Source organism: Olea europaea, chromosome 2, assembly GCF_002742605.1.
Source record: "Olea europaea var. sylvestris chromosome 2, O_europaea_v1, whole genome shotgun sequence".
Lineage (NCBI taxonomy): Eukaryota > Viridiplantae > Streptophyta > Magnoliopsida > Lamiales > Oleaceae > Olea > Olea europaea.
In genome coordinates, this window is record NC_036238.1 from 6,023,012 (window position 1) to 6,033,729 (window position 10,718).

The 10,718-nt window shown below is 35.3% G+C and overlaps 1 protein-coding gene and 1 long non-coding RNA gene across 2 annotated transcripts; one reads left to right on the forward strand and one right to left on the reverse strand.

Moving 5' to 3' along the window:
- The first annotated feature begins 651 nt into the window (after positions 1-651).
- On the forward strand, positions 652-2,156 carry LOC111409701. The gene is made up of 2 exons (XR_002705514.1): positions 652-897; positions 1,538-2,156. It is a non-coding gene; the product is annotated as an uncharacterized LOC111409701 (long non-coding RNA).
- A 307-nt stretch (positions 2,157-2,463) lies between these two features.
- LOC111409703 lies at positions 2,464-6,502 on the reverse strand. The gene is made up of 4 exons (XM_023039718.1): positions 6,416-6,502; positions 3,184-3,274; positions 2,996-3,099; positions 2,464-2,904 (listed from the first exon to the last, which is right to left on the reverse strand). The coding sequence occupies exons 1-4, from the start codon at positions 6,416-6,418 to the stop codon at positions 2,746-2,748; spliced, it is 357 nt and encodes a 118-aa protein (XP_022895486.1). The 5' UTR covers positions 6,419-6,502; the 3' UTR covers positions 2,464-2,745.
- Between the last annotated feature and the right edge of the window lie 4,216 nt (positions 6,503-10,718).

Here is a 10,718-nt window from a genome sequence, read left to right on the forward strand (position 1 = left end):
ATAATTTTAGCTTTTTAAACTATATTTGGTGCGGCATGGAGCATCTCTTATGGCACGAGTTAATTGATTTTCTTATTTTTATTTTCACCCATCCCAACATTTTTTCCTGGCTCCGTCCCTGGATGAATCGTGCCGAAGTCGAATGTCCTTTTTTCAAGCTAATATTTCTTTACAATACTTGCATACTATTTTGTAATATGGCTTTCCATTTACTTGACTCGTGACCACCATGTTCCCAACACTTAAAAGTTTATTTCTTGATTTGTTGTTTATTGTATGAAAGTAGTGTATGCATTCTTTCCTCTTCGTTGTCATCTAAATTAATTGGATCAATGTTCCTATGTACAAATTCATTACCTAAATCGGAGAGAATTAAAATGTTATTAAGACCAGTAAAGTCGTGATCTAATAATGGAGACGAAGCAAAGCGATAGCACTTTCTAGCATGTTGTAGAGGCAACATACATTTCTTCAAACTCGTTAGTCTTCAAAAAACCAATGTGATCCATTTAGAATTGGAATGAATGCAATTATGTGACAAAATTTAGCCCTTATTTGATCCCCATTTTTTTTTTTACAATTTTACTTCATGTATAGTAGCCCATACAGCATATCATATAGTGCAGAGGTGGAAATAAAAAAAAAAAAAGCTGAGAAACTGATTTTCTTGTAAGTGAGCCGGGCTGAAACAAAATCCCTCTTCCCAAGACCCCAACTCAATTCCACTTTCCCATTACAAAAAAACCCATCTCCTGAAAACGCTGCAGCGACAAAATCGTCACTTCTCCTGAAAACGCTCCAGCCACAAAATCGTCACTTCCGATCGACGCGTCAACCATTAGACAATACTTTTTCCCTCCCTGTCGGCTAGAGACCATTGAATACTCGCACACTTAGGTAAGAGAAAGCGAAGGAAGCAACGATGTCGTTTTCGGCCTTTTTATATTATTTTTTTTCTTAACGTAATAATTTCTTGTTTCGTCGTATGATGAAGATGAAATACGAGTTTTGGATCTTCTATCAACTGTAGTGTATGCCGAAAATAGTTTGATTGCACTGGGCTTGTCGTCTGAGAGTTACTGTGTATGAACAAAAATTTGGGGCTTTATGCTTTGTCGATCTTCTTTCAGTTTTATGTATAGGGGAAAAATTGAGTTTCGAAAATGTAGTTTGACAATGCTGGGCTCATTCAATTCTACTTCAGATTTACTGTGTGAGAGAAATAATTTTGAATTTTGCTTCAAATTTACTGTAGACGGTTCCTTATTCCAAAAGAATATTTCTTTATATAATCAAAATATTTTGATATAAGATTTTTGTTTTTGTATACATTACACAATCACATGAAGGAGGTGTATTCACAATTTCCTATGTTGCTGGATAAAAGAAAATGCTATAGTGTTGTTTTAAATTCTAAGCAGGTTGTTTAATGTGGTTGACTTGGGAATGTTTATTTATTGTGGTTCAAAGAAAATGCCTATTTTGTGAGAATGATATGTTTTCATGTTGATGTGATTGTTCAATGTGGTTGAAGTAGACTAGGTCGATGGCAGGCAAGAATCGGGGAATATTTATTGTTGTAGACAAAGGAGACATATGCTGCCAGAGTGCTCGAGAAAGAGAAGCTATCCAAATTGTGGTCTGGGCTTCATCAAATGGATGGAGGTCGAAAAGCACAATGACCATAAAGGACTATTGTTCCATTGTTGCACTTGCGACTGTAGGTATTTCAAGTGGTGTAACAAATCCCCTGATGAAAAGTGTCCATTGCATGATGATGGTGAATCAAGTGGCATCAGAAATGGAGGCGAACGGGTGGATGATTTGTCGCAAATATTAAAAATGCTCGCTAAGCTAACTGACGAAAAAGACTTGAAGACCTCGCTCAAAATAAATATGCGCAAAGGAAAACAAGATTTGGAGAATGAAACTGAATATGTCATGTATTCGGATGGTTTAGGATGGTGTATGACGAAAAAGACTCTTTCGAATTGTTGTGCAAGTGTTTATCTATGATATGCTGGTACTTATATGTAATCTGATTTTGGAAAAAATTGTGTTAATGTTTGACGAGCTTCTCAAGGTGTCAACTCTCCTGTATTTTGTCCGTAATCTTAATGAAGTACTTTTCTATTTCTTCCAGCCAATTATGTCAACTCTCAGTGTTCTCATTTCAGGTTCATCTTTTAGATTTATTGCACATTATTTTTTGTACCTATAACTTGTCATTACCAAATTATCAAATTGGTAATTTTTGTCATTACCTTCAATGCAATTTTTGTCTCTATTAATTGCAACTGAGCGTGGGCCAAAAAGAGATTCACTGGTAAAACAAGATGAAGACTACAACAGCATAGCACCAGCACATGATATGTGAGCATAATCTACAAAATGTAATACTAGAACAATAGCATGTAATCCATTATGCCCGGGGACATTGAAAAATGGAAAACCAAGCAACTCTACTAAGAAATTGACGGTTACATCTGCACTAAAGGAAATTTTACAAATAAATCCTTCAACATTTATCAATGTTGTTTAAACGACAACAGCAAGATAGCACCAACAGCATCTAATTCTATAAATCAATAACTACACAAGTACACTTTTTTCAAAAACCAAAAGAAAAAACATCTACAAGAAAATATCATTCGTTGACAACAAATTTTGAAAAAAAAATCATTTGCCGGCCTATTGAGTTACATTGTAGGAATTAAATAGTAGTCCCCTTGATGAACCAGCATATCAAGATTTCATTGCAATATCACTTTGCAGGATCTTGATGAGCCATCCCTGAACTCGGATTCTAAACAAGAGTAGAACGACCTCCAGCAATAGCACCATGTGGAATGGTATGGGGAGACTGGACATCCAATCTGCTATGTTGGTTGGTGAAGACAATGTCTAAAATGACGTTTAACATATTGTTATTGCAAGTACATTGGAGAACCATATGAAATTAACTGTTTGTAAGTAGAAAAATTACACCACTTACACCGTGAATTCCAAGAGGAAAAACACCCATTGCGGACAGTGTCATTCCCAATTGTGTTCCAACATTGTACAACAAATCGGGATAGGAGTATGGCATTGTATTACCTAACATAAACACGAAAATTTTGGACACATGCTAAATACATATTTAGGAACGTGCTAAATACACATTGGAAACCGTATACTCACCGGGATATTTGAACAGACACATTCGATGTTGATGCGGGAATAAAATTTGTAGATGCACTTGTTGTGTTAGTGCGTGACTTTCTTCGTCGCCCTACATGAAATGAAAATTTCATTAGAAACTTGCCTCCAATACATATGCCAATAATAAATAGTTATAGCCATGACTTGTGAATTTGAGAATTGTGTCATCATCGAATATTGTGTATGTGGCGAGGACTGAACGAATGGTGTGTTGGGTCGAAGATTGCTTTTCGTCGCTCTCGATCTCTGTCCTTTTGCTGGAAGTCGATGCTGCCTACATGACATGAGAATAATTGACATTTGCATTTTGTTCAAATGTGTGTATGACACATGATAAAAATGTGTGAAAGACAAACAACCTTTAAAAGAAAAACAACCTTTATTTTCTTCGAGCTCGAATCCAATGAGCTTTTATGATGAAATTTCTTCAGTGCACCCTTTCGTTTTGAATATTTAGGATCATGTATAGTACTGCTACCAGTGTCATGTGATGCTCTAGGCTGCGAACCTAAATGCAAACTAGGTTGCGAAATGCTATTACTTCCCCAATTCGCCTTCATAGACATCATATCTTTGGACTGCGATTGAATCCAATCTATTATCGCACGAGTTCGCTCTTCGTCATCGACAGCAATGTCTGCCAATGTTGTGAACACTTCACACATTTTATTATACCTCAATTGGCTAAGAGTGCTAACCAAACCGGCGTAATTCACAGCAACCCTTGGTGGGCTCTACTAGCATCTCGTCTCCATCTCCTCAATATTTACCTCTCCGGTAGTGATGTGATGCCATTATGCATCAACACTGATATGGCATGTTTACACAAAATACCACAAAACTCGATTAAGTAGCAACTGCAAATAACACTGCAATCCTCTGCCCGAAATGTGATTGAAAACTTTTTTTTCTAACATTTTCTTCGTAAATGACATCCTCCTCAACCTCATACAACTTCTCCGAACATATATCACTTGCAGATATCACAATGCAGTAGACCTTTCCAGTTATCTCATCTTGAAATTCCCGAAATTTCAAAATGGTATAAACAATCTGGAATTGTTTTTCCATTTTATATTTTGTTACGCAGGATACCATCTGTGAGTAAGTTTTGAAATCCGCTTGGAATTCCTTCTCAATTTTATTTCGTAATGTTCGTTCATATTGTTCGACGAACTGTTTCAATGATATCTTAGAATGCACATACCCATCGAAGAACGCATTCATACCCTAACTGCACTGAGTTGTTGACATCCTCGCCTAAAAAGTTGTTTTCAAATAATATGGCACCCAACGACCCCTATTCTCGAACAACCCAGACAACCAATCATTCTCATGTAAGTCATAGGTATCAAGCATAGCTTTCCAACCTTCTTCGAATTTTTCAACGACCCACGTATCATACACTAAGCTGTGTATAGACAAAAAAAAAATAAAAAAATGGAGCCCTTCTAAACGTGGTACCCAAACTTCTCCGACAACTTCTTCAATATATACCACAAACAGCATCTATGTCTCGTGTTTGGAAATACTATCGCAATTGCATTTTCCACATCCCAGTCTTGATCGGTATAGTTCCATTTGGTGCTTGACCATGCATACACTGCATCCATATCCTGAATAGCCAAACAAATGTATCTGTATCTTCATTTGCCAGCAAACCACATCCAAGGAGTGTTGATTGTCCATGATGATTTACTCCAATGGAGAGGGCAAAAGGCATGTCATATTTATTTGTGAGATAAGTGGTATCAAACGTCACTACATCCCCAAACTCCTTATATGATTGCCTACACCTCTTATCTGTCCAGAAGAGATTCATAAGCCTTTGATTCTTCATCTAAATCCATACAGAAGTAAAAACTCGGACACTATGCTTACATTTGTGAAAAATAGGACTGTATTATCGCGGCATCTCCTTCACCGAGTCTCAATCGCCTCACTCGTTCAACATAATTTCGATAATCCTTTTCCACCCAGGTCATGTTCTTATACCCACCCGCTTCAACAACTGCTGAGTTGTAACTTTTGTACAGAGGTATTCTAGTCATATTGTTCACTTCGAGCTTGCGTTTGACATTTGCACTCAATTCTCGATTGCAACGATATAATCTAGATTTTGAAGGACTAGTTTTATGATTGTGTTCGAGATCAACTGTGCAAATTTTTCATATTCCACAAATATCTGAAGAAGCAGTAAGTCTTACTTTGCAACCTGTCTGAATTGTTGGATGTGGCTTCAAAGAAACACCTGCATTACTGCTTCTTCGACCCTCACGACAACATGTCAACGTAACGTAATTCACTACTCCATCTTCTTCCTTTCTAGAATTCCTCCTAATCGGAAAACCTACGTCATATGCATACCTCTTATAAAACTCATACACCTTTTTCTCATCTTTGAACTTCATACCAACTTTAGGCACAATCACGCCATCTCCTCCTAAGATATCATCGTCTAATGTGACGACATTGCCTGTATTGTTGACGATATTCTCCGTATTGTTGTCATTTTTGGATTCTATTAAAACTTCATCGTCCAATACTTCCACAACTTCTTTTCCTACATCATATTAAATGACAATATGAATTTTGAGTATTGTTCACGGAAATCTTGCTTCAATAATATTAGAAATGAAACAAGATATTTGCCCGAGCAGTGAAAATACATAGGTTTCGAAACAATGCGACTTCAAAAAATTACAACGACATTACCTTTCTTGGTCATTCTGTCCATCCCTATACCACCAAGTTGTTTCCAGATTTTATACACATTGTCGACAATATAATCTTAATGGACACTAATTTAAAAAATAAAATAAAATAATAATAATTCGAACACAAACCCAACCCTGAATGAATTTAAGATCTTAAAAGGATAAAAGAAGAGATTTTTGACTGTGCTCTGGATAAAAGAAGAGATTTTCTAATTTTTCTTCCAGAAAATGTCAAATAATTACAGTGAAAATATTTACGTTAAACATCTACAGTGAAAATCTACAGCAGCATTTTGTGTCGAAATGGGTAATTTTCCTCATCAAAATAATTACCTCTCACAAGTGAAGTATATAAATCCCTGTCGGAAGAATCTAGTTTGATTGCGTGGTCGTGGTCTACTACAGCCGAAAGTCTTAGGTGAATCGGAAGGTTTCAAGCTTGGATTAACGAAGGAAGCATGTGGATGTAATTTTGGTGGAAAACAAGTTCTTACCATCAATTCCGTACTCAGTCCGCCGATTTTTCTCCGAATTTTGGTGGAAAATTTCGAAGGCTTTTCTCTAAATTTTATTTTTCTGAAAGCAAGGGACCCCTAAACCCGTTTAGACAAATATGGGCTATTTAAAATATTCAATAGTGTAAAAGGCAAGCGTTACTTTCCCACCAAATTAAGTGGTCATGTGACCAAAAAATTCAAAAGCCGTGCACAGCAACGCATAAGAGGCATTATTGTTTTTTTTTAAATACATTTTTTTCTCTTTTTTTCCAACCACACATTCTTTAATAAAATAATATTACACGAAAATCCAAAAAATTCCTTTATTTTTAACAACCAATTCTCCATCAATCTACTATTTTAAAATGAATTATAATCTAAAATGGGGCTCAAATGGTAGTAAATTGAATTGCACAATAAAAAGAATTAATTTGTAGAATGTAGATAGAATTGCAATGTATAGAATTTGAAATATTATAATTGAATGAAGAACTTAAAATGTGCAGACGCGTGGAAAAACGAGGGACGGGTATTTATAAGAACAGAATTATGAAAATAGAAAAAATACAAAAAAAATTAAAATATTCGACCGTTAGCCAACGTTTTAAAATCAATCAAAAAATTGACTAAGGGCAATTTTACATGACCGTTTAGTTACATACAAATAAATCCATGAGCTTGGTTCGTAGGCCTGGCCTATGAGTCACAAACATGAATGGCTTGTCAATTAATCCATGACTCGAGCCTAGACGAGTCCCTCGGTCCATTTGTCATCCATAAGTACACGATATATTGATTTTAAAAGTATGATTTCAATTATTGACCAATTAAATTTTGACACTGGGTCGGCATATTGCAGTAAGAGTTTACGTGCTTCATTTTGGGGTCCTTTTTACAATGGCCCTAGACACAACAGTTGTAAATCAATTTTGGACTGGACCGTCCATGTAGTAAGTCCTTGTTTAGTAAGGATTAAAATAAATTTTTGATAGATTTTGATATAAATTGATGAAATGTATTATTGAAAAGTTGTAGGTCTCATGAAATATGTGATTAAAATTATATAAACACTTTAACTTAGATTAAAATCTAGATCTCTATCTAGCCCTTCTTTTAATCCCAATTCTATTAGATTTTGATAGTTCGATCAGGATTTTCGTAATAAAATAATTGACTCAATATAATTATCATTTGACTAGGTATAGAAAGGTAGGAGTGCATTTTATTTATCGATTATTTTACTCTCTACATTTCTAGCAAAATGACATGATTGCCCTCAATGATTATGGCTCTGTTTGGGAGCGATTTTGAGAATTGATTTTTTGATCGTTAGAATAGAAATGGGGGCCACCTATGAGAAAATAAGTTAAACTTTACGGTTAGAATAGTGAAATAACAATAAAAAAATCAACTTTTTTGGGGTGAAAAATCACTCCCAAATACCCTCTATATACTTGTCCAACAATGAATGGCAAAAATGACGATTGGTAAAGTGTAATTACATTTGACCTATCAATTGTTGCGGATGTGTAGGGCGTAGTAGAAATGAGGCTCATTTCAAAGGTAACAAAAATCAATTATTTATGAAATAGAAGAGCCCCCAAACAGAGGCTAGATTTTAATCTGTACCAAATTGAATCTAAATATTATTTTTCTATTATAATAGTAACACATAGATGGCAATCTACACAAGCCATTGGAGATGCTCTTAGGGTCTACTTGAGAGTTTCGACGTATCAGTTATGAGCATTTTTTAAAGTATTGATTATGAGCGTGTATGAGCATATCTATTTTGAGTGGGGTTAGTAGGAATTTTTAATATTGTCCAATCTATGTTTGGGAATTTATTATCCACATGTTCAGAAAGTATTTTAAAAGAATAAAATTACATAAAATTTTTAGTTTATCGTTTCTTGGCCCTTGTTTGATAGCCATTTTTTTTTGGAAAAATATTGTTTTGGATATTGAATTTTTGGAAAATGTGTGGTTAAAAAGTAGGATAAAATTTTGACTTTAAGTGTAGAATATTTTATTGTGAATGTGTGGTTGAAAAATGATTATTTAGAAAGAATAGTTTTGAATGAATTAGGGACAAATTATAATGATTTTTTTTACTCATAAATGATATTTTACTTATGGGCAATTTTTTTATGTATAAGTGACTATTTCTTAAAAAACTAAATAAAGTTAAATATTTGCTTAAAATTGTAAGCTAATATTATTTTACTTATAAGTAAATTTTACAATTATAAGTTAATTTCACAGTTATAAATAATTTAGGTGAATTTTTTTACTTATAAATAATTTTTTATATTTTATTTATAAGTATTTTTTTATATTTTATTTATAAGTGATTCTTTTTCTTATCCTTAGAGAGGCCTACCTACTTCCAGCCATACATTTCCTAAAATAGAATTGACCGCCAAAATGGAATTCAAAAAATTCAAAATCTTCAAAACGACAGACGAATCTCAACCTCCAATTCCGCAGTCAAAACCCTTTCCGGACACTATCTTTCGTCCAACCAACGCAAAGCAACCTCAGATAGAACCTAACGGTAAATAACATACCATTCGTGCAGTTCCGCCCGAAATATTACTCTCTTCAATGGAGAAAAAGCTCCGATCATCACTCCAAAGCTCCGGCGAAGAATTCCTCTTAGCCGCCGCCAAACTACCTTTCAAATCTTCAAAACCCATTCTCAAGACCCTAATTAATTCCCAAATTAATCACTCTAATGGCATTTCCACTCTCCCTGTTGCACTTCACAACTTCATTTCACAAACAATTTCTCTTTTTAAAAACCCATCTAATTCCGATTTCACAGCCTCCCCAAAAACCCCCCCTGCGAAGCGTCGAAGATCCCTTAGACATAAGACAAAGTACGACGATGTCGCGGTTTCACCCACTGAAGACTGTGAAAATTTGCGACGAACTGCTGTTGAAAAGCTCCAGATTTATGCATACATTTTGCAACTTTGTGTGTTTCATCCGAAAAATTTATTTTCTGCTTCTGATTTATTGGCTGCGGCACAGGAGTTGCATGATAATTTAATTTTGTTTGAGTCAGATCCGGTTTTGCTGTCGGAAATTGCGAATTTATGTGAAGAGTGGTGGAAGGGGATTATATTGGGGAAGGAAAATCTGATTTCTCAATCGTTGCCTGTTATTTTAACAAGGTCGTTGACTTTGAAGAAGAAGGTGGATGTTCATAGAGTTTATACGCTTCGGGAGGCATTCACGTTGTTTGATTTTGAAGACGAGAGCATTGAGGATTTGAAGAATTTGTTGATTCGCTGTGTAATCTCGCCTTTGTATATGAAAACGGAGGATGGGAAGAAATTTATAGCGTTTTTGTTCGGTCTGAGTGGGCAGCTGGCTAAGGAGGTGTTTGCTATGATGAAGTCACAGATTCCGTTTGGGCGTAAATCAATGCTTGAGGGGTATGGGGAGATTATATTTAGAGCATGGAAGGCAGTTGAAGGCGAATGCAAGGATGAGATTGAGAATGTATTTCTACAAGAGCTGCTTGAGGGTGCCATACATGCCAGGTCAGAGGTATTTTCTGCGTCTATTAGGAAAGTTTTAGGGGGGTTTGTTAATCAGCGGACTGTTGAGGGAGTTGAGAAACTCATCTTTCGTCTTGCTGAGCCAGTGATCTTTCGGTCACTTCAGGTACTAGCTTCTGGTTCACATTTTTAGTTGAATTAGAATGTAGTTCATGACAATCCATTCTTTTCTACCATTGCTAAATTTTTAGTACATCATTATGCTGAAAATTTTTATCTAGATTAAAAAGCATCATGCATTTAAGGGATTAAATATGAAATTACTATTAGGTTTCACATGTTAGAATCTGAAAACCTGGGACGGTGGCAGTGATGGTGTTTCTGGAGATTATTGAACTGCAGTTCCTATTCTTGATAGAATATGAAGCAGGAAAGCAAAAAGTTCGTACGTGGTAATTCGAAGAGAATATTTCTTGGTAACTTGTGTCTTTTTGTTGTGTAAAAGCTTGACATGCTGGTTGGACAGAACAATGCATAGCATAGAAGTTAACCAGGGCTCCTTTATTAGTTAAAACTGAGAAAATAAATGATGGAAAAATATTACTTTCCCACGTATGTCTGTGCAATAATGCAACTAATCAACGGTGGATCATGATTCTTGCATTGTTTGGTTCGCAAGTACTCATGGTTGAATTAAGCATGTCCGTGATTGTAAATTCTTGGAAAATGCAAGACACATGAATTCGGTGCCTAAAATTCTGTCTGTCTACTCAATTTTCAGTTTTGGCCTT